This window comes from Alosa sapidissima, chromosome 6 (assembly GCF_018492685.1).
Source record: "Alosa sapidissima isolate fAloSap1 chromosome 6, fAloSap1.pri, whole genome shotgun sequence".
Classification (NCBI taxonomy): domain Eukaryota; kingdom Metazoa; phylum Chordata; class Actinopteri; order Clupeiformes; family Clupeidae; genus Alosa; species Alosa sapidissima.
Window position 1 is genome coordinate 18,389,700 of NC_055962.1, and position 24,642 is coordinate 18,414,341.

Genomic DNA, 24,642 nt, shown 5'->3' on the forward strand with positions numbered 1-24,642 from the left:
TCAGAGCTTTGCAGAGGGGGAATTACACAAGATATACCTGATTTGATTGGATTGTTTAATTCAACAGGAAAATGTACTTCTATTCACATAGTTTCACTAATGTGTGTGAAATACCAAGAGTCAATCATGTTGGAAGTTGAACAAAAAGGATTGTTCACCATGATGCTTAAAATGACTTGAAACTTCAAAGGGCTGTAGTTTTGGAACCATTAGTGATACAGATATATTATTTAAGATTTATGCATAGTTTTGGTCTACAAACACCTGTGATTTTTTTTTAGATTTTTTGGGAGAGGGTGACCTGCCAGCCACTGGGTGATTTGACACAGAATGACCCCTTATTTGTTCGTAACACAAACATTATTACCATATAAACAAGTATAAATTTATTGTGATACAATGTAAAAAAAAGTAACACCATACAGAACTTTATCTAATGATGCTCTTTGACAAAATGTTGCTCTGATTTGTTACACTTGCTGTGTGTTTAAGATAAGTGAGCAGCGTGATGTGGCATGCCATTTGCTTTGGCAGTAGGTTTAGGTTATATCTGGGGGGTATTCCAAGTACGTGGTTTAGTTACAAACCTGGGTATATTAACTCAGAGTAAGTGGTAAACCTTCTAAAACAAGAGCCCTATGGCATTTTTGTGTTAGGAGAATGAAGCCATACAGCTCTTCTATTAGGAGGTTTACCACTTACTCGGAGTTAACTTATCCAGGTTTGTGACTAAACCACGTACTTGGAATACCCCCCTGGTTGACACAGCCAGGCACTTGCATTGACAGATATAATGCGCACATATGGCACAGCTGCCAAGAAGGGTTGGTCTCACTGGGGTATAATGCTTTCATGGCAGCTAGAGCCACCCCTGGCACACAGATGGCCCAGGTCTGGCCCAGAGCGGCACCTTATCCTTACTACTGAGCAGAGCAACGTGAAATGCTTATGGAAACATGAAGCGTGTGTGTGTATGAGTGTGTAGTATATCTTATTGAAATTGACAAAATAAAAAGAAATGTGTGCGTATCCTGTTTGCGGTATATGTGTGTTATGTCCACAGAGATGTGTGTGCATGTCACTTTGTTGTTAACAACGCAGCCCTTACACTGACAGTTAGTGAGTACCATGAAACTTTCTCAAAGATCTGTGCTCTTCCTTTAACACACAAGGTCGCTTGAAATGATCGGTCATTTACCCTCCACTTTTTATGTGAAGGTCCTCTGGATTGGTCAAACCCCTGCACCACATAGCAGTGGACAGTAACACATATTTGGCTGTGGTTTGACACAGATCAGGGCCAAACCTTTCATAGCATCAGCTGACACACAAGGGGCTGTAGTCTACCTTCAGGTACCGTCACCTCAGCGAGAACACCTGTTGCTTTCCTGCAAGAGGCTTTCTGGACGGAAGACAACATGGTTTAAAACCCCTTAACATGACACCTAATACGAACCTCTAAGTTACAGAATTTGTTTTTCTTTGAAAAGTCTACTGGCTATAGACACTGGTTCAATCTTTGGCTTCAGCAGGTAGTCTTTCGCAGGGGTAGGAAGAGACTGGTTTGGCTGTGGCTTTCAAAAGTCTCCTGAGATTCTGAACACTAACGAGAGTCTCGCTTCCTGTGGCTGTGCCCACCCATGTTGTTGGTCACAGTGGTTTTGGGGTACCACAGTCGTAGGAGTGCCTTTATCTAAGGCTCCTCTTGAATGTCCTCCTGTAGGTCCTCTTCTGTGCTCAAGAAGGTGGGGCTACAATCTGTGGTCCCGTATGACTGGTGGACAGGTCGGCTGTCTGACCAATCATGCTCAGGGTCAGAGGTCAACACTCTGGGGGCGTATACCTGTCACAATGCCAACACAAAACAAAAACACAGGCCAATGTGAGTGTGTGTCCGAAGTGAGTGGACTGAGTTTGCAGGTGGAGTGAAGTGGAGGGTGTGTGTTTGTTTAAACATGAGAGCACAGTATGGTGGATGAGTATTTGTTGGCTAATGGTTGTCATGTGTGTGTGTTGGGTTTTGCACTCACCAAGCCCTCAGAGGTGGCTGGTGTTCTGTCACACTCTTCCTCCTTCTCATCCTTCAACTGAGAACACACCACAGAACAACTTGCCTTAATATCACCTATCCAAATACCACCCAACCCAATATCACCTATCCAAATACCACCTGCCCAAACAGCACCCAACCCAATATCACTTATCCAAATACCACTTACCCAAACAGCACCCAACCCAATATCACCTATCCAAATACCACTTACCCAAACAGCACCCAACCCAATATCACCTATTCAAATACCACCCACCCAAACAGCACCCAACACATCGGCTGTCCAAATGTCTCATGATTTAACATCACCCGGCTTCCCAGCTTTGTCTGACGACATATCACCTATTCAAACGGCATCTGTCTAAACATCTGTGAACTCACCCTGTAGTTGTGGGGGCCGAGTTCTACAAACTCACCTGCAGTTGTGGGGGCTGAGTTCTACAAACTCACCTGTAGTTGTGGGAGCTGAGGTATCTGTGAACTCACCCTGTAGTTGTGGGGGCCGAGTTCTACAAACTCACCTGCAGTTGTGGGGGCTGAGTTTTACAAACTCACCTGTAGTTGTGGGGGCTGAGGTATCTGTGAACTCACCCTGTAGTTGTGGGGGCTGAGGTACTTAAAGTGGCCAAAGCAGGAGTAGGCGATGCAGATGAAGATGGTGATGCACAGGACCACCAGGGTGAAGATCGATGTCTCAGCCATGAAGCCTGTAGACCAGGGAGACACCGGGTGTCAAACATGGACTGGCAGACACAGATGTGTATGTGCAGACTAGCACAGTTGAGTGAAAGTGCGTACCTGTCCGGACCACTGAGAAGAAGTAGAGCCAGAGCAGACAGATGATTGGTGCAGCGAGGGCCTGATTGACGGCTCCCAGGTGCACCTGCCTCTCCAAGCGGGCGGGCAGATAGGCGAAGAACAGGTTATGTTTGTCTACCAGGTGCCTCAGAAAGAGATACAAAAGACCTACACACACACACACACACACACACACACACACACAAAAGTTCAGTGTTAAACCTACATGGTGAGGCTGAGATTATTCTGATATAGCTAGTCTTGATAAATGACTGTTGGTTAACACACTGTGAACCACTTAGGGGCCCATTTATAATGAAAAATGTGTTTTAGATGTGATTATACTCATGTGATTTCATATTGGTCCTGATCATCTATAACTCTTTACTAATTCACTTTCACAGTGTTTGGTTCTGTGAAAAAGAAGTGTACAGAAGTGTATATGTTTGTGTTTGTGTTTTTGTGTGTGTGTGTGTGTGTGTGTGTGTGTGTGTGTGTGTGTGTGTGTGTGTGTGTGTGTGTGTGTGTGTGTGTGTGTGTGTGTTCATTACCAAAAGGTACAATGACTGGGCAGGTGATACTGTAGGCCATGATAACAGTGAACACACAGAGATTCCAGCCGTACATGGCCCCATACTCAAACTCATAAGCCTGGTTCTGTAAACACACACATAGCCATTAATACACACATACACACACACACAAATTTTTGAACATGAAAACACACACACACACACACACACACACACACACACACACACACACTGACCTGCTTGACGTACTTCCTCTCAGCAGCTGAACGTGCCAGTGCCATTCGGATGGTGTACAATAGTAGCCCTGGTAACCGCAACAGCTCCATCCCTGAACCAATCAGGGCTGCCGCAATTACGTAGTTCACAAAGAATGCTCCCTGATCCGGCAGGAAAACACATCTGGGCGCACATACACACACACACACCAAATATTGTAAATATTGTGGCTAACCAAGAGAATCCAGAAATCCAGCAGGAAAAAAGATCCCCATAAACATTAACACACATAGACTATGCTATAGACTATAACTTCAATGAAATACTTCAGAGAACAGCCCTAATCCATCAGGAAAACACAAGTTTATATAATGCAATATTCCATACAGATTTACAGTGAACACACACACACACACACACAGTGGTACTTACTCAAATCTCACACTGCCTTCAGTCTTCCGATCAAACAGCCAGCGGAAAAACAGATCCAGACTGCAGGAGCACACACGCACACACACACACAACACACAGTGGTGATGCATTGCACCGATCAGCAGAAGGCACTGTCTGCTATACTGAGGTCCAAGATTAGATGAGAAAAAAAGACTTTGTATGTGCCATTTGGTGGTGGGTCTCCACAAGCAAATAAAAGAAAGCTGTGTGTGTGTGTGTGTGTTGTGTGCTTCATGCTGTGTGTGTGTGTGTGTGTGTGTGCTACCTTATTAGGCCAAGAGAGGGCAGTATCAATACCATGAAGAGAAGGAAGATGTAGAGTTTATACATCATGCTCATATTCTCACTGGACCTATAACACACAAACAGAGTGTCCTATCTGTTCCAGCGGGCTTGCATAAAAATACATTTCTGCACTTTGTGTGTGTGTGTGTGCGTGCGTTTGTGTGCTACCTGGTCCAATGGGCCTCCCATACAGTAGAATAGTATACTACAGTTGGCAGCAGAGCTGAAAAGGTCCACAGCAGTAGAGTTGGCAAGAACTGACTGATGATGGGATTCTGTGAGGACACAATAACATCAACCGTGTGTGTGTGTGTGTGTGTTTGAGAGAGTGAGTGAGAGAGAGAGAGAGAGAGAGAGAGAGACCCACACTGACTTAGTGATATGTGTATGTGAGACTCATCCTGGTGGTATAGGCAGTGGACGAGTGTATGTGACTGTTTATGTGACTTGCGTTGAGATAGTAAATGGGCCTTGGTGATGTAGTGAGTGTGAGTTTAAGTTTGAGTGTGTGTGTGTGTGTGTGTGTGTGTGTGTGTGTGTGTGTGTGTGTGTGTGTGTGTGTGTGTGTGTGTGTGTGAGAGAGAGAGAGAGAGAGAGAGAGAGAGAGAGAGAGAGAGAGAGAGAGACACACACACACACACACACACACTTACATTGAGATCCTTGATGGGCTGGGTGACGTTGAACTTGTCAATGGTGCTGATGATGACTGAGGGTGTGGTGAGGAAGAAGAGCATGATGAAGATGATGATGTTGATGAGGAACACACGCAGCCACCATCGGAAGCCCTGAACTGACAGATTCTCCCTGAGACAGGAAGGAAGGGAGACAGAGAGGGGAGGGAGAGAAGGGAATAGAGTCTTATATAGAGTCTAACATTGATTGGGATGTACAAAGAAAAGCTGCGTGGACTCTTATCTGATCTATCTGTGTGTGTACACGCAGCTTTCCAGGTTTGTGCATATGACTTAGTATGACTTTAATGCAAGTCTGTGTCCATGAGCCCCCTGGTCTGTACCAGTAAGTATCGTTGGTGTGTGTGTGTGTACCAGTAAACGTTGCTGGGGTGTGCTGCCCGTGTGATTCGCCAATTTCTCACGTCCAGGCTTGCGCTATTGGCTGATGGCTGTGGTTCCCGGCCACCCCCGCCACTGCAGTCCACAGCGTTGAAGTCTTTCAGAATACTGAGGATAATAGAGTGGTCAGTCTCTCTCACACACACCCACACACACACACACTTTGATACAACAACTCCTGTGACAGTAAGAAAACAGTTCTTCCCACTCACTAGTTTGCCATGGATTCAGTATGCATGGTTACAAAGGCCATGCCAAGTGGATGCTGTGGCACTTCCTGCTTCTGTTTCTTCACTTCCTCTAGCAGAACAGCCCCCTGGGAACTGTAGTAGTCTAAAGCATCCACCTGTACACATGTACACATGAGGGCTTTGTAAGGCAACATCAGGTGAGAGGTAATATGCAGCAAAAGTGAGAGAACAGACACAGTATGGACGGCCTTTGACTCTTCATTTGTATCTTTTATTGCTCTCTCACCTCCTGGCAGGCGTGGCATTGGCATCCGGAGCAGCACAGGTACCCACACAGGCGCGGGTTGATGAACTCACGCTTGCCATGACGCTCCAGGACTCTCTGGTAGTACTGCAGGTTCTTCTCCACCCGTTTCCTAGGAGATTCACCATAGCAACATTAACCCAAGCTCTAGGCAGGACACTAGGGATGCGTTTGTAATGTAAATTCAATCTGCCACTCTGGATATGGAATGACACTCCGCAGTTGGAAAACAAACAATCCATCTCTATAAATTAACAAATGGCTTCTCACAGAGAACCAAAGTAGACATAACACAAACGGGGTCGAAATTGGGTTTTGTGTTTCATTCAAGAGCTTGACAACAGTGATGAATAGTGAGTAAACTATTTTGTTTCATGACAAATTATGTTCTATTATTAGTAGAAGTCAACATTTGTTCTATATGTGGAGCTTTGTCAAATGGAGGTCCGACCCTTCAGGTGATTCAGGTATGATGCTAACATGCTGACATTATACGGTCATATGTGTGAATGACACCGACGCACATTAACAGAATCTCTGTGTGGTTGAACAGGTTGAACGTGGTTCAACACGCACATGAACAGAATCTCTGCATGTTCTTTGCTTCGTTCAGACACAAGCTCATTTACATAATGTCCGTCGGAAATACGAGGAGGGGAGCAGTAGAACAGCCGGGTAAGTTCGGACTTCTAAGTGACCGTTTATGTTGTTCAGATATACGGCCCAACCTAACATCCGCAGAACCTCCGGTCTACACGTAGTTCTGAATGCAGCTAGTAAGACTGACATCACGCTCTGTCCCTTCAGCTGTAGCGTGCCCTGAATGACTGAGTGTGTGATGCTCCAACCATTCCAGTTCCAACCATTGATATATATCTATGGTTCCAACAGTTTCAAATGAGCGGTTTCAAATAGTGTGCTCAGAACACTCCATATGGCAGTTTACAAACACACTCTAGAAATAATTCAGTGGCACACTGGGTAATGTAGTACCTTTCTTTGGCCAGTTGGATGTATTTAGACACATCGTAGCAGAGGCGGACATCAGTCACCTGACAAGTGGGATAAGCCTCCCTACAGACCATAGCACAAACACACCATAAACATTCTATACATACAAGCAAAAGGCCAGGCATATGAACATCACATGATCATTATATACAAGCAAGTGTTAATAGGTATCTCTTTCTCTTCACACACACACACACACACACACACAAATGTGTATGTGACACAGTATGTGTGTGCAATGCGCACTGACACTATAAAAACATTTGTGGGTGAGAGCATGTGTGGGTGCACGGACATGAAATGTGTTTTGATGTCTTCTTCACTGGCGGTTTTGGGGACAGAGCAGACGAAGAGTGTACTTCTGGCCTGAAAAGTAACCCCAAATATTGATAATCATACTCATGAACACAAGAATATAAACAGAAAATCATCACATAATACTATAAATACATAACACCAACATACATTACATTAAACACAGTAGTACATAAACATAATATATGTATGGATCTGTGTTGTATGTAATAATGCATGTGAGTGTGTTTATGTATATGTAATTACATATGTAAGACAGCGTATTATTTATAATGTGTGTCTGTGTGTGTGTGTGTGTGTCTACATACCTCATCTCTATGTGTGCCCTTCATCTGAGAGGTATGATGTCTCAGTAGTGCCACCGTCAGGACAAGATAAAATACTGCAAAAACCGTATGTAGCCACAACAGTCTGTCTCTGCAAACACAAACACACACAAAGCCCTATTTGAGTAAAGAACTCCAGAGCAAATGATTAATTTTAAAGCACATGAGCCATTTCACACATTTGATCTAAACTCATTGCTTAACAAACAAAGAGAATTACAAACACCCAATATCTACACACAGTCCAAACACACTGTGTGGGTTCTAGCCACACCTACCCTTCCTTCAGGTTTCCTATGGTGGTTCTCCCAAAGCTGTATGGATCAGTTCCTGTAAAAGATCAGTTAGTTGTGAATACACACACACACGGATACATGCATATATGTCCATACATGCAAGCACTATATATTTTATAATGCATTTACAAAATATTCTGGAACACACAGGCACCGGGAGGCACACAGACAGACAGACAGACAGACACACACACACGTCAGTAAATAACTCTAGAGCAAATTATTTATTTTAAAGCACATGACCCATTTCACACATTTTACACAAGTACAGAAGTGAGAGTCACTAGCATCTTATTTTTTAGAAATGTTAGTTTTTCTTGCAGTGAAGTGGGTGGGTGGGAGTGTTGCCGTGTAGACGCACCCAGTAAATTCCCGGAGAGGTTGACGGGCAGGATGACACACACGGACAGCACACACACGAGTACCATCAACACAATCAGGTGACGCTGAAACGACAGGTAGTGAACCGCATCCACTCCACAACGCTCTTTCACCATTGCCATACTGCGCGTACACACACACACACACACACACACACACACACACACACACACACTGCACTTGAATGGTGTACATTACGTACATTATATGTGTAAGTTTATATACCGGTATGTATGTAAAGGCCTGAGGTATGTAAATACATCAACTTACTCCATTCTAATGATATAAGTGAGCCAGGAACACAGACCCTACAGGGAGAATGAACACACACACACACACACACACACACAATATAAGTCTGGGGAGTGGTGCTGCTGATGTGAGATGTGAGAATGATGGGGTAACGGTGATTACTGTAATGGTTGTGAATGGCTGTGACTTTACTAATGACAGTGATGTTGATGGGTATTCCTGACGGTTATTTTAAGACAGTGGTAGTCTAGAGGAATACACCTGGATTCAGGGGAAAATAGGGCGGGGGGAATGTCTCTGATTTCGAAGAAAGCTTTTCTCAATAGCTATTCGCAGAGATGTGGCAGACCTTGTGAGTATGCACATGTACTGGGTGTTTCATGAAAATACAGCTGACAGCAGACTAATAACCAAAACGATGGCGTTTAGTTTGCCATTGTTAGTTTTTCATTTCTTTTTTCTTTTGTCCTGCACCTGCCAGGTGGGATGCGCACACAATAACTCTTTTGCTTAGTGTGCCTTTGTAGCCATCTCTGGCTAGCCTTTGCTTAGGCAAATGAGACATAACTTCTGCAGAGGGTTAATGCAAATGTTGTAACAAACTTCAATTTCTTCAAAAATTGACTCTAAACATGCTTCAAGTATGTTTGTATCGGCAGCCATTTCGCACTGGTTTCAGTAGGAACTTTTCCCCATGAACACAACGGAAGTGAGATCAGTGGGCGGTTTTCCAGTTGTGAAGGTTTTGGCCCAGAAGTTCGTTCAGCATGATGCGAGCTTCTGGGTACCCAGATTAAGACAGTGGTAACAATGATTAAGACAATGATTATGTGGTGATTGTGTGGTTGCTGGAGATGATGTTGTTATCGTGATCCTTGTGATAAAATGAGGTCATGATCGTGAGCGAGGTGATGTTGGTGATTGTAATTATGAGGGTGGTGATGAGGAGGATGGTGGAGAATGATAATGATATTGATAATGATGGTGGTGGTGATGTCATACCTTCTCGTGTTCAGGTTCCTCTCCTTTTGAGATAACCGAGGACATGCGACCATAACGACGGTGAGACTCAAACCTGTGGACACACACTCTAGTTAAGAAACAACATTGAACACACACACACACACACACACACACACACACACACACACACACACACACACACACACACACACACACGCACACACACAGTCTACAAGTCTAACGTGGCATAGCCACAGGAGTACTATCTAAGAAGTGAAAGTCCATTGAGGAACTCACACTCACTCACACTCGCGTGGAGTCGGGGTTGAGGAAGCTGGCGAGAGAGAACACGCACTTACACCACACTGAGAAATTATGAAATGTATGTCTCACAAGAGTGGAGTGTTTCTCACTTTAGGGGTTTCTGTAACAACATGTATGTGTGTGTATTCAGGCACATTATGAACTTATTACTTGATCAGCTGTGCTTATGTATGTACCTAGATGGCATAGTGCTAACAATGTAACTATGTTTAATGTCAAGAGTTTGGGAGAGTGTGGTTGTACTTTAACTGATTTGGTTACTGAGTGTCTGTTTGAATACATGTGTACACATGTGTGGTCTGTAAGTGTGTGTGTGTGTGTGTGAGTGTGTACATGTGTGGTAATGCCTCCTATGTTGCCTTAACTTCCCCTGCCTTTCTACTGTTCTTTAACGGCTTTTCTACACCCTGAAACAAGACATGTCAAACGGTACTGTCTCAACACAACCCATGGCTACAACATCCACTGATAGCCAGCAAGCCAGCTTTCCCATACTATAGGTCCAAATGAGAATATTTATTTAAGTTAAGAATATTTAATTAAGTTATTTAAGTTATTAAAGTGGTGTTGAGAATATTTATTTAAGTTATTTAAGTTATTAAAGTGGTGTTCATCAGAGTGATGGGGAAAACATAATATGCTGTTCAGTTATCAACATAATATGCTGTTCAGTTATCATATGAAGTTGTGTCATTTTGAATGAGAATCACACACACGCACCCTTCACTGTCAGCCACCAGTGCCAAGCGTCCATAATCCCACAGCTTCCTCCTGATGAACGTGAAGAGCAGCAGCAGCACCTGCAAACCAATCAGATTTCACATACAGAAGGCACCAGTTAGCTCTCACATACAGCAGGCACAACCAATCAGCTTTCACACATACAGGAGGGACAACCAATCAGGTCTCACACCTTCAGGAGAGACAGCCAATCAGCTCTCACACATAAATGAGGGACACCCAATCAGCTCTCACACATAGAGTAGGCACTGCAAATTAGCCCCCCACCCAAGACACACAACCGATCAGCTCTCACAAGCACAGGAACCAATCAACTTTCACCTACTCACAACAACTAGTCAACTGAGCGTCAACAAATGCATTTAAAACACACTTGCATCTAGAAAACATTTGCATTGACATATACACACATACACATAATACTTTTGGTATACACGGTATACACACATACACATAACACATTTGGGGCAGCCGTGCTTCGGACTTGTAACCGGAGAGTTGCCGGTTCGAACCCTGACCAGTAGAAACGGCTGAAGTGCCCTTGAGCAAGGCACCTAAACCTTCACTGCTCCCCGAGCGCTGTAGCAGGCAGCTCACTGCGTCAAGATTAGTGTGTGCTTCACCTCACTGTGTGTTCACTGTGTGCTGAGTGTGTTTCACTAATTCACGGATTGGGATAAATGCAGAGACCAAATTTCCCTCACGGGATCAAAAGAGTATATATACTTATATTTATACACTGCCACAACGACCCAAATATCCCGTTACTCAACATCTGCAGGACTGCAGGATACCTACGGCAAGCTTATGACAACAGGTCTGTCTGCTGTAGCTCGCTCAACAAACTACCATACACCCTCACCCCACCACCACAAACCCACATACACACTTACCAGAAACACTATGAAGTCCAGCAGGAGGACGACAGGTACCCCTCCGAACTGGTTCCCCATCAGGACGGTGCTCTGGGTGGCGCTGAAACAGGTGCTGTTGTCCACATGGACGGAGCTGTTCCCAGTTGCCTCCGTCCATGGCCAGGTCCAACCAGAATCCATTCAGCACACTTAGGGGACATAAGGGCACACTTCAGTCCAGTTTGTGAAAGAAATGGGGGATGTGTGTGTGTGTGTGTGTGTCTGTGAGTGGGTCAGTGAGTAAAGTTGTGTGTGCGCGAGCGAGACAGTGAGGTGGTCTACACATTACTGTATGGTGTGTTCTGTTCTGTTCAATCAAGAAATGTGTGTGTGTGTGTGTGTGTGTGTGTCTGTCTGTCTGTCTGTCTGTCTGTCTATGAGTGAGTGGGTCAGTGAGTAAAGTTGTGTGTGTGCGAGCGAGACAGTGAGGTGGTCTACTCCTTATGGTGTGTTCTGTTCAGTCAAATAGTGCTAATGCTTTGAGGCACAGGGTTGCTTTATATGATCCTATGTAATGGTTCTTAAATCTATTCTTGTCTTCGCTCTCTATTGATGTTGTTTAATACTAAAGAAGTATGATTGTGAAACAGCACTGTTGCCATAGTAATATGTTGTTGCATTTTAATCAGTGTTTGTTAAGTAAGGGATAATGTATAGAACGCCGGTCATTATGGGGAAAATAAGTCCCGACAGGTCGAACCGGTCTTGTTTCGCCCTGAAGGGACTTATTTTCCCATAATGACCGGCGTTATTATCCCGCTTATTATATGGCTACTTGCCAAGACGAAAAAATAAACTCCATTATATGTCTCTTTACACTTATTTGTTACCGTTTCGTCGTGGCTTTTGCTGAGAAACAAATAGTTCGCAACACACGCTGAACTTGAATCAAACATTCTTTAGAACACAGCTGATCAACCGTCTGCTTTCACTTTTGAATGAAGTTCCAGGCACAAACTCCGTTGCCATTGACAGCGGTCATTCTTGTTTTCAGAGGTCCTTTCCCAAGAAATAATGACCGCTAGAACTTTCGGAAATCCCATTCAAGTCAATGGAGCATTCTACTTGCATTGTGAAGAGCCGTATAATAACAGTGGATATTCTCACTATTGTATAACACTATATACCAGTAGTACCATTGATATACTTATTGACATTCCCCATTTTGATTTATAGTAATACTAACCCACTCTATATCTCTCTTTCTCCCCCCCTTACCTCACTTGTGAAGTATACACTACCATTACCAGTCATCAGCCATCCGTGTGTTTGGCCCTCATCTCACTCATCTCACCTGAAGTCCCATCCCTACGACTGCCCTATCATCGCTGTCCCCCTGCCCGGATTCCTGGCCCGTGCAGCCTAGCAACCCACTACTTGCCCTATGACAACTCCTAATCCCCCTGGACAATTCCTTTTCCTACACTGGACTATTTGAACTTTCTGACACTTAATAGGATTCATGCATTATCATACTGGATATGTAACCATCCCACCTCTTGTAACATACACCTCAGGTGGCTTTAAACACCATGTTCTATTCTAACTAACTAACTAAGTTGCTATGATTATTGTAACTAACTTTTACCATGTATACAGACCTTACTGTTCTGTAACTGACCCTAGGCAGATGGGTTAGGCCCTTGAGTCGTGGATCTGCTCGAGGTTCCTTCCTATGTATCTCCAATTCTAGGGAGTTTTTCCTCGCCCCTGTTACCCATGGGCCTTCTCTTCTTTTCTTTTCTCTGATTGTCTAACATTCTGTAAAGTGCCATGAGACATGTGTAATGTTTTGGCACTCTATAAGTGAAATTACATTGAAATTGAAATTAACAGTAGCCTATCTATAGTAGGCCTAGCATACAGTATGTTATCCAGAGAACTGTTGCTGTACGGAGTGTTGCTTAAAGGAGGCTTCTCTCTACACTTGTCACTGCCCAATCCTTCCTGGCGAGCCTGCTGATGAACTGGCCCAGACCTGCTGAGAATTATTGTTTACAGTTGTATCCTATGCCTTGCTGTGTGATTAATCTAGGCTGGCGATTGGCCGTGGATAGTGCTTGCCTAGTATGAAGGAGTGCCTTTACGGATCCTGGGCACAGCCTGTGCCACATCTTGCAGCTGTCTTCAAGTCCCCATCCAATAAATAGCACAAGCTAAACTCCATCAGATCATACCAGACCATAGGCAAACTATAAGACAGTGATACATTAATGTACAATCCAATTCTACATCAGACTGCAAATCAGACAGACTGGTTTTACATTAAGATTTATGATCCATCAGAATTAATACTCAAAAGAATATTTTAATTTGATAGTCACTGCCAAATGTATTTCTCAGAGTGTATTTTCATTTTCCAAAAGAAAGTTGCGAGGATATCCAGAACAGAGTGAAGGCTGTTCCATTCTGACTTGCTGCGGGCCTATTAGTCAGCTGTCTGCGATGCCAGGGAAAGTGTAGTGTTAGGCTACCTTCTGTCTGACAAAACTAGATTGACCGAACGAGGGCGGGGAGTCACGAGCTCGCCTGTGCCAATTGCATACTAACTTCAACACCGTTCCACTAATCAAACGCGTTAAACGCCGAGGAAACAATGTTTTCCGCAATGACACAACCGTGATCACATTATGCTTGGCATGCGATCAAGGCTAGATACTGCCGCATTAGGGGTGTGAAACGAATAAGTCCCGCTAAGCAAGAGAAAGCAACAGCTGTTTAAACTCAGAGCAATACATAATTCTTCTGACGGGCGAAACTACAAAGTAGCCTAGGTCAGACATTGAGTGAGTGAATCTAGTTAAAGAGCTATTATTTTGCACTTGTTCAATTTCACGCCAATCAACTGAGAATTCCTATTTCGTCTAAAACTGTCACGCTGTCTGTCTGTCCCCTCCATTGAGGTCGATCCATCATCATGATGGCCACAAGTTTTTCTACTTGTGATCTCGGTTACAGAATGTTACTTTCCAGGGAAATAAAAAGCCTGCCTTACCTACCTCTTGTTAAAACCAAAGTTTGGATCTTGAGATCGTCCAACGTGAGGTCATATTTTATCGTAGTTATCGCTTTGAACGGTTGACCGGTCCGGAGCTAAACACAGACAAAAGCAGAGAATGTCTAATAAGAGCCACGACAGACATATCCGTGTCTGCGCACTCCCGCCCATCAAACTCCACGACAACACTGCGCAGCCAGGACAGGCCGACAAGAGTTCTAGTTCCCCAAGAGGGCGGTTTTGGTTGTTCAACCACAAATAACGTAGGCCTAGATGGGCTTCTTCACGGAGACTGCTACTACCAACTCGCTCACTGCACTGTAACTTAGGCTACTCTTGCTCTCGAAGACTTTTTCAAGAATTATATAATAATAATTATAAATGTATTCTTAATAAAATAAGAATTAATAATAAGAAGTAGGCTAGCTAGGCCTGGTCTATTCACAAAAAAAACTTTGATAGCCTTACACACTGTAGAGGTTTGGTATGCTAGCTTAGCCTTTCTCAAACTTATTTGAGAAATAACTTATTATTACTTATTCATGGCAGACTTTGGGGTCATAGGGCCCACCTACACATACCCCCCCCCCCCATGAAATTATCATGATGATTATCATTATCACAATTATTATTATGCTATATTGGTATGCACTTTCACTTCAAAGCAGTCAATGTTCAAAGTGCTAACATTGTTCACAGAAAGTTTGTGAAAACATGCACATCAGAGGACTGCTTTACTAATGTAAGATATAATAATTACAATATAATTGCTTTTGCATGGTTGCACGATGCTTGCATGAGAAATAGGCTACTTCTTAAAACAACAGCAACTATATGGGTGCTGTTTTGGAATGTTTCCCTCATGTAAGCATCATGCACTGGTAGGCAAATGGAGAAAAAAAAATGACATGCGTTTTAAAGAAATTTAATTTGAATGCCTGAATGTAAGGATTCAGGAATCATAATGCCAGCTTTTGTGTATGGTAAACGGCGGAGCAGATAAGCGTAAATCTCTGGTCTGGAGATCTTTAAATGAAGATAAATAAGGCTACAATTGGCCACGTTATATGGAGCTAAATTTGTCTCAATAATATTTGTATATGCGCAGAGGGGGATCCACAAATATTTCTTGATTTGCATGTGTGTTTTGATATCTACAAATAAAAAAATCATATTTGTAACTCGTATATTGATTAGATTTCACAAAGGCAATTTTCAGTTTTACAAATGCCATTTAATTTACAAATACACATCTACAATTGTGAAAAACTATTTACAAGTTACAATGTGATTTTTTTATTTGTGGATGTCAAAACACGAATGCAAGTAAAGAAATATTTGTGGATGTCACCATCTACTGGATTGCGATTTCTGTGTGCCGGTGAATTAAAGTAGGCCTATTTACGTGTGGATTTGTGTGACTTTCATGTGAAGAACGTCTCAAAAACACGTAACTTTGGAAAGCGAAGAATGCGTGTGCTGGTGATTCATAAATGCAGAATCACATTTCACAAATGAAATTTTCGGTTTTACAAATGGCATTTTATTTACAAATGCACATCTATATTTGTAAAAATCAATATACAGTACGAGTTACAAATATGATTTTTTTATTTGTACTGTAGATATCAAAACACACATGCAAATCAAGAAATATTTGTGGATCCCCCTCTGCGCATATATTATTAAGACAAATTTAGCTCCATAACGTTATATTCAAATTTGACTATACGCAGAGGCCTACTCAAGTGTATTATACAGTCTCTGCTCTGTTTCTATGGAAGTTGCAAGAATCCACGCAGTTCTATTAAATGCCGTTAAATAATTAAATAGCCTTCTGACAGGTTGAAGCGGAGCTTTGCTACCAACGTTATCGGGTAGTTTTAGTTTATGTCGCGCGCACGCATGCATTGAATGAACGCTCATACCACCACTTAATTGTACGGCTCTATGTTTAATGACATCGAATTAGCAAGTATTTCTTCCTGATTGCAGAAACGTTTGTTTTCTTTTTCTGTCTGAATTAATATTAGAACAAAATGCATGATTTTTTAAATACTTTCTTTTTTATTAAAAACTTGATCACAAGGCACCAACAAAACATCATGTAATTAATTATTTACAATTATTGTGACCTTTCACGTCCGTCAACATCATCACACACAGGCCTGATGGTGGAGATGATGGAGGCTCCAAGGTGAGGTGGGCTCAAGTGTGTGTGTGTACGTGCAGAAAAAGGTGGATGAGTGCGGGTTGTAAGAGTGTGTGTGTGGGTGTGTGTGTGATTCTATGCCTTGCTCTTCTTGCAGTTTCTTAGGGCATCGGCGAGAGCGTTGAGTGCCATGTCAGCATTGGGTTTTTTGCAGTTATATCCCATCAGCCCCACACGCATCACCTAGCAACCAGAGATTAAAGGGCAGAGTCACAAGGAAGCTCAATAGACTCTCTCTTTCTCTCTCTTTTCACACACACACACACACATATTCACATCGCCACAAACGCAAACATGCACATCAATACTCACACACAATCTTACACATTCACACACATACATACACACATAAAAAATGCAGAGACTGACAGACAATTGAGAACACACAAACACCAAATCCATCTACTAACTCAACACCCACACACACACACTAAACAGACATAAAAACATCAACAATCACTTAAAACACGTATACATACACACACACATATGCATACACACAGTACTGACCATGCCTATGGATGGTCCCAGGCCCCCTGTCATCTCCATCTGGTGGTGCTTCATGATGTAGGCCAGCATCTCCCGCCAATCGTAACCCTCTGGAATCGCTATGGTGGTTACCGATGGCAACCTCAGGTCCTGAGAAGGAGAATACACAGACACACACATACAGTACACACATTATTTGTTTACATTACAGTCATTGGCAGTTATTATACAGAGAGAGTTTACTATGCTCAATGAACAGTCAAAGAACAAGGTTTAAAATACTCACTCACTGACCCACGCGCACATACACACACTCTCTCTCTCTCATACACAAACACTTTTATACACACACAAACACACTGACCTTGTCCTTGATGAAGAGTTTGAGTCCGAGATCCTCCAGCCCTTTCCATAGGTATTCAGCCAACTCCCGATGCTCCTGCCAAGACCTTTCTAAACCCTGCACCCCAAAGAATTACATTACATTTAGCAGACACTTTTGTCCAAAGTGACTTACATGTCAACTATGTTACAAGGGATTACATTGTCCCCAGAGCAACTTGGGGTTAAGTGCCTTACTCAAAGGCACAAGGGTGGAAGCCAGGAATTGAACCGACAACTTTCAGGCTACTGCACACTAGCCCAGCTCCTTAACCACTACACTACCACCGCACCACAAAGAAGACGTAAGCTGAAGACACAGCGATACACACACGGAGACACGTACAAACACACACAAACATATACGTACGTGCGCACACACACACACACATAGGTACACACACACACAGACAGACATACTTATGCAGCCTGTACCTTCTCTGCCAGAATGGCAAGACTCTCCCTCAAAGCAAAGAAGCCAGATACAGGCCCTGTGTGGTGATACCTGTGAACAACAACACACACGCACAAAGAAAAAGAGAAATATGTATGAGTAAATATAACGTTTGGGGAACTTCCATCACGGTTAAAGATTGACATGTGGGTTATGACAGCTCCTCCAAATCTGCTGGAAACACTAAAAGCAACAGCTGGCGTATCTTACAATAATCATAGCAACCCTCTAATAGTGAATATCTCTAATAGTTGATTATAATGAAGGGTGTGTGTGTGTGTGTGCAATAGTTTTCATCTGGGGTGAGTTACAGTATTTCCTGTGTTGTGTACTTAAACATATTTCAGTCAATGAAATGGATTATAGGTGTACTGTTTTAAGTAGCAAAGTAAAGGGAATAGTTGAAATGTCAGAAATGTACAGTCTCACACACTGAATGATGGTGGAGATGGGCAAGGTTTGACTGTGTGTGTGTGTGTGTGTGTGTGTGTGTGTGTGTGTGAGTGTGTGATAGCAGACTTACATTCTGGCTGGTTTTCCATCATTGCCCCAGTAGTTGGAAAGATGGGTCATGTCTAATAAGTAGGAGACAGGTTTGGTCTTCCTGTTGAACATCTTCTCACTGGGAGAAATGCATCACACACACACACAACACGGTGTCTGGGCAAATTACACATCATTACACATCTTTGGAAAGTAAACTCACACACACACACACACACACACACACACACACACACACACACACACACACACACTCCTCTTACCAGGCTCTCTCATTGAAGGAGATGGGTGCGGTGCCCGGAGGAGCGTTCAGGGCTTTCTGTGAGCCAGTGTAGAGGATGTCGATATCTGTCAGGAAAGACAGAGGAAGTGTGTGCTACTGGATACTGCTGTAAATCACTTACTGGGTGTGTGGTTGTGTGTGTCTGTGGAGAAGATGAGATGTGAATTGTATAGTCCTGCATGGGTGTGTGTTTCTGTGTGCCTGTCAGTGTATGTGTGTGTGTGTGTGTGTGAGAGAGAGAAGCTCTTACTCTGCTGGTCCATATACAGTGGAGCAGCCCCCAGGGAAGCCACCGAGTCCACCAGGAACAGACAGTTGTGTCTGAGGAGGAGGAGAGCACACATCAGCATTCTAGAACGTTCCATCAACACACTCACACACTTAAGTATTGAAAAAGATCTTTGCTAATACAACAGAAAAATGTCCCAGACACTTCCACAAACACGAGAATCTTACCAAACACCAAACATCACAAACAAATCAAACCTTTCAGCTGTATAGTTGGGTGTAGTCAGTATAAGATCTGTGTGTGTGTGTGTGTGTATGTGTGTGTGTGTGTGTGTGTGTGTGTGTGTGTGTGTGTGTGTGTGTGTGTATGTGTACTGCAAGAGGGGCTTACTTGCGGCACAGGTCTCCAATGCCATCTACAGGGTGGGCCAAACCAGCAGATGACTCACCATGAGTCAGAAAGAACAGCACAGGCTTGTGTTTTGCCAGGGCCTAAACACCACACACACACACACACACACACACACAAATTCATGTCAAAACTGTCGATTCAATGGCAGATTGAACTCCGTCAGGAAAATATTCATGGTGGCGCCCTCTAGGGGCTGTACTGAATTAGTCTGTATGGATCATAATATAATACTGAATGTGTTGTGCTTGCTACCTCTCCATATGATGCCTGTCAGTGGGCTAGACTTCTATTCCCTGGAGGTCAGTGTCACCCTGGACATTTCACTCTGTTCAAAGCCTTATAGTACTGTAACTTTCCTTTCCTTTTCTCTTACCTGTGCCCTAAAACATGACCTGACTTCATGTGACTCAGTGATGGAAATGAGCTTTGACAGTAAATATGTGGAGCAAAGGTGAGTGAGAACTTGGGTTGATGTGTCAGTGTGCTGGTTGCACGCACACACACACACACACACACACACAAACCAGCGTAAATCAACCTAAGTTGTATGTTATACATCTCTCTCACACACACACACACACACCAGAGTCTTCTGTTGAAAGGCCCATTGGATCAGTCACCAGATAACACGCACGCACGCACACGCACACACACACACACGTGTTTGCACTCAGAGAGAAATACATTAAACATCAGCACACTCATCTATCTCAGCAGGCCTTTGCACATTCTATGCACATTCATGAAAATTTGGCTCAATAATATGTGCATCTGCATGCCTTCCCATCCACTGTGTTATGAGTTCAAATGGACATTGACCAAATCTAGTGAGGAGGGTCTGCTTGGCTCTCTCAGCTGTGGGATCAAAATGTATGGTCGTCAGGGCAGCGTTTACGGGAACACTCAAGTAGAAACGCAACTTGCAAATAAATTGTTAATCCACCTCCCTCAACTATATGGAATTTCTTCTTTGTGTGCATTAAAAGATTGAATGCGGATTTGATTATATTCCTATGGTCAAAATGTGCATTAGAAATGAGATGATGTACAAACACACTGATACAGCAGCATGATCTGACAGACCCACACACTCGATTTGAAAAAGCACCTCACCTACACTGCAGAAGAGTAGGTCTAAGCTACCTTAATTTTACTAAAAGATGGTGTCTTAAAACAAACAAAAAGCTCGTTCTAAAACCAAAACTTTGTGATACCATTTTGCCCATAGGTGCTCAAAGCTGGTAGCAGTATAACTTAATTGTTAACAATAAAAAATTGTTTTGACCTTAATCTACATTAACTTGATACAGGGCCATGGTCACCATAGACATTGGGGGGACGTACCCCCCCCCCCCCCCCTCCCCCTTTCAAATGTGACCAAAATGTCCCCCCAATACAAGAACAGAAAAATAAAAACAGAAAAAATTGCTATAGCTTACTATAGGAAACCAACAAGAACCACCATCTGAAATGTGATCAAACATAAATAGCACACAAATTAGTAGCCTAGTGATGGTTCCAGATAGAGTACAGTACAGTCAGACAGAAGAGGGGCCTGTCTTAGTAGCCTATTCCTGAATCCTGTCCCTTTCAAACTACATTCAAATTGTCTGATTAGCCACCAGCAAATAAAATAAATAAAATCAAAATCCAAACCTGTGAGTCTAAGCCTTAGTTGAAAAACGTTTTGCATATCTTCTTATACCTTTTCTTAAATAGTTAAATATATAGATATATAGACTTTATTTCTGCATTGTTGCACTGTTGGACTTACTCATTTGCACCATCATCATGACCACTATCACCATTGCACTATCACCATGACACTCATTCACACAGAGCACCTTATGCACAGAGAATCACAGGCTCAGTCCCTGCCTCAGTCATTGCAAGCGCCTCTGATTGATTAATCACCACTATGTGGATACTGTTTTTAGAATTGATTTAGATTAAGTGTTAGTATAATTTGTATTTTAGTATATTTAGTATATTCTTTATTTTCTACTGTCCTTATTGCTTAGTTGTGTTTTTATATGATATACTTTAATTACTTTTTCTGCTGTTAAAGAATGTGTATGTGTTGTCTGTATGCTGCTGAGACCTTGAATTTCCCCTGGGGATCAATAAAGTATCTATCTATCTATCTATCTATCTATCTATCTTTTTAACTAAGGCTTAGACTCATAGGTTTGGATTTTGATTTTACCAGGGGTTCATAATCCATCCATGCCTACTGTATGTCTGTCAAAAGTTTGGTCACCCAATGTTGACATCATGACTAGGGCCTTGACTTGATGATAGACAAGGCAAGTTTTTGAGCAATGCTGCAGAGCAATGTTCCAGAGTATTGTGGTTCTGCCACAGCCTTATTGACCTATTTTCTGAAGAACTTTTATCATCAAAAGGCAAGCTATGACCATTGCCCCAGGAGACATGGAACCGGATATTATGTGATTGCCCCCTTCAAAAGTTAGCCCATGTATCACCACCTTTAGGCTGTAGTAGGCCTACCTGCTCAATTTCTTGATTGCTGAAATATGCCCCTGGTGTTTTGACAATAGTATGGACTTTAGCACCTGTTGAAGCACAAATCAATGTGAAACGTTATAATCGCATATCAGGTAAAGAATGTCCGATTGCTAGTTATCACTACGCTAGGCTATAAGCTACTACAGGACGGTTGTGGGCCTACCCATTCTCTCTGCGATCTCGGCGACACGCTCTCCCCAGATGCCGTTGATAGCGACCAGTACGCTCTCGCCGGGTTCCACTGTGTTGAACACCGCGCATTCCATGGCCGCGTGCCCGGAGCCGCTCATGGACAAGGTCATGTTGTTCTGCGTCTGAAAAGCATACTGGATCCCCTTCTTAATGTCGTTCATGATCTGCAAGACAGCGAGCAAAGGAAGTTCTCTCAGAAAGGTGTCAAACTTTGGAGTGAGAAGTGGCCATGCGATGCCACGCGTCTTTCCATTTGGCCTTCTATTGCTGAATAATGGAATCGTTAGAGATGACATTTAAAATTGCCATGTCCTGCGTGAGATTCGGCCTGTTTACCTCATACATCTCTGGGTGCAAATGGCCAATGATGGGTCTGCCTCCCGCGGCTAAAACACGCGGTGGAACGTTGGAAGGTCCGGGACCGAAGAGATAACGGAAAGGTGCCTCCAGCGGCCTCAGCATGCACGCGGGCGGTGGGATGGTGACGGAGGATGCCGGACGTTGTGAACAGGCGGCTGCAGGCGCACTACACGCGAGCAACGAGCCGTCGGCGGAGGCCTGCTGTACCAGCCGCGCGCCCCGGGAGATCAGAGCCCTGTGCATCATGTTTGGTGCTGGCGCCTGTGTGTGTCTGTGCAAGGTACGTTCGCTGTCATGGAGTTTTAAGTTTGGACTCGTGGACGAAAACCTCAAGCAAACAAATCTTTTGACCCACAGGTCACATAGCCGCTTGCGTCATTTCAGGTTACCCCGCCTGTCAGCACGCACACACACACACAGCATTTTTTTAGTGTTCTATTGCTGTTTCTACAATTGTGCACTACTGTGTACACATTTCTCACATAAATCTTCTCATTGGGACCTCCTGTACACAACCCTTATCCAAAAGGAAAAACTCACCAGACCAGCAGCTGGTTTCTCTGAGGCAGCTATGCTGGCCATGGCATGACCATAAGAGACAAAAAAACACCTGGTGGTTGAGGTGCTGGAATTTAAGGTCAGCAGGCAAGCACATGAAAAATTAGCACACTCAGATCTGTGCAAAAATATATTTTAATTTATTCTAGTTTTCGGTCATAGACCATCTTTCGGAATCCTTGGCATGACCATAATACGTTTTAAATGGTTATTCAACTCTATGAAAAAAAATGTATTTCTTTCTATCTATCTATCTATCTATCTATCTATCTATAGAGAAGATGAAAATATTTAATCTAAAAGAACATGATGGTCACTTGGTTACACAATATTTTTAATGTAAATCTTAAGTTTGTGTGTGCGTGCTTGGGTCGTGCGTTGGGTATTGATTGGCTTGTCTGGTTGCAGAGAGGTGGGGAATGACATGGACTGTCTGAGAGGAGTTCACTGTTTCTACGACTCTAGATTGGCTAGACGATGTTTTTTCTGTGATCCTCCCAACTCTCCCTGTCTCTGTGTGTGTGTGTGTGTAAGTAACTGTGGCTCTGTTTGTAGGGCAAGAGGTAAGAGGTTTGGGTATGAAAGGTTTATTTAGGTAATCTGTAACCTTGGTAGTTCGTTGGGCAGTTGAGACATGCTGGTATGGACCTGTTTGTGTGTGTTTGTGCGTGCACACACATTTGGGGGGGTGTGGGGGGGGGGGGGGGGCGGATGGGAATGGGACGAGTGCCCAAAGGAACAGGTTGTTGCAGACTGGTTTGTACCTGCATCCATGTTATGCCTGTGTGTGTGTGGCCATTGTCCAAGAACAGCCTGTAGCTGGTTCAAGCAGATGATGCAACAATAATGATTCCCTCTCAAAGGTGGAAGTGTAATGGCATTGGCACACACACACACACACACACACACACACACACACACACATTCTTACAAGGCATGGGGTAAAGAGATGGAAACACGTTACCAACACTGAGAAGTAATTTAAAACTAATTCTGTATTATGACCAACTGAATAAGCAGCACATATACTGCCTTTTGGTTTGTAAAAGGCTGTATAAGTTTGGTTTGGTGACGTAGCAGAAGAGTTGTGAGTGTGTCAGCAAACTTTGATTGATGGCCGTCAGAGTCTCTTCACTCTCACGGTCTCTTTTCAGCCACTGGACGGAAGCCAGGCTTTTTAGAAAAGCTTGGCTGTGTTACATTAGTATGAGTCAGGTGGCTGCTTTTGACGTAGCACTATTAAACACTAGAGTAGAAACAGCAGAAGAGGCTCAGGTGCCAGACAAGTAAGAAGAATACACATGCGTGATGTCTCATTTCTGAACATTGGAGTCCATATCACCAATGAAAAATGGGACATTATCTCAGTATGTGAAAAGCAGGACAACCTGGTCACTATAGTTAAATGTGCTCACAGGAGTGATCATGACTGTTACAGTTTTTCACAATTGCCAAAACACAATTGCTAAAATCCATTCTCCGAACCAAATGCTCAGTTGCCTGAACATCTTTTGGCAAAGCCATGAATAGTTTTCACCTATTAAAACACAATTTTCAGATCTCTTTGACTCTTTTTGCTAAACTCTAAATGTTAAACACATTCTCATGCA

General features: G+C 43.2%; 2 protein-coding genes across 4 annotated transcripts; both read right to left on the bottom strand.

Annotated features, from left to right (window-relative positions):
* Window positions 1-371: 371 nt before the first annotated feature.
* On the bottom strand, window positions 372-14,596 carry tmem63a (transmembrane protein 63A). 3 transcript variants are annotated; one of them, XM_042096587.1, is made up of 23 exons: window positions 14,428-14,594; window positions 11,412-11,581; window positions 10,498-10,577; window positions 9,493-9,565; window positions 8,509-8,546; window positions 8,219-8,361; window positions 7,840-7,891; window positions 7,544-7,652; window positions 7,216-7,286; window positions 6,903-6,983; window positions 5,892-6,021; window positions 5,627-5,760; window positions 5,388-5,522; window positions 4,992-5,145; window positions 4,507-4,613; window positions 4,319-4,405; window positions 4,033-4,092; window positions 3,621-3,783; window positions 3,403-3,508; window positions 2,852-3,019; window positions 2,645-2,760; window positions 2,031-2,087; window positions 372-1,843 (listed from the first exon to the last, which is right to left on the bottom strand). In XM_042096587.1, the coding sequence occupies exons 2-23, from the start codon at window positions 11,571-11,573 to the stop codon at window positions 1,694-1,696; spliced, it is 2,376 nt and encodes a 791-aa protein (XP_041952521.1). In that variant the 5' UTR covers window positions 11,574-11,581; window positions 14,428-14,594; the 3' UTR covers window positions 372-1,693. The 3 variants fall into 3 exon arrangements, with proteins under 3 accessions (XP_041952521.1, XP_041952520.1, XP_041952522.1); XM_042096586.1 differs by having other exon boundaries at window positions 14,432-14,593; XM_042096588.1 differs by lacking the exons at window positions 372-1,843; window positions 2,031-2,087 and adding an exon at window positions 2,160-2,574 and having other exon boundaries at window positions 2,609-2,760; window positions 14,432-14,596.
* Window positions 14,597-16,477: 1,881 nt separating this feature from the next.
* agxtb (alanine--glyoxylate and serine--pyruvate aminotransferase b) lies at window positions 16,478-22,763 on the bottom strand. The gene is made up of 11 exons (XM_042096609.1): window positions 22,451-22,763; window positions 22,086-22,278; window positions 21,905-21,969; window positions 19,373-19,473; window positions 19,004-19,074; window positions 18,734-18,818; window positions 18,490-18,588; window positions 17,948-18,017; window positions 17,496-17,591; window positions 17,153-17,281; window positions 16,478-16,825 (listed from the first exon to the last, which is right to left on the bottom strand). The coding sequence occupies exons 1-11, from the start codon at window positions 22,718-22,720 to the stop codon at window positions 16,718-16,720; spliced, it is 1,287 nt and encodes a 428-aa protein (XP_041952543.1). The 5' UTR covers window positions 22,721-22,763; the 3' UTR covers window positions 16,478-16,717.
* Between the last annotated feature and the right edge of the window lie 1,879 nt (window positions 22,764-24,642).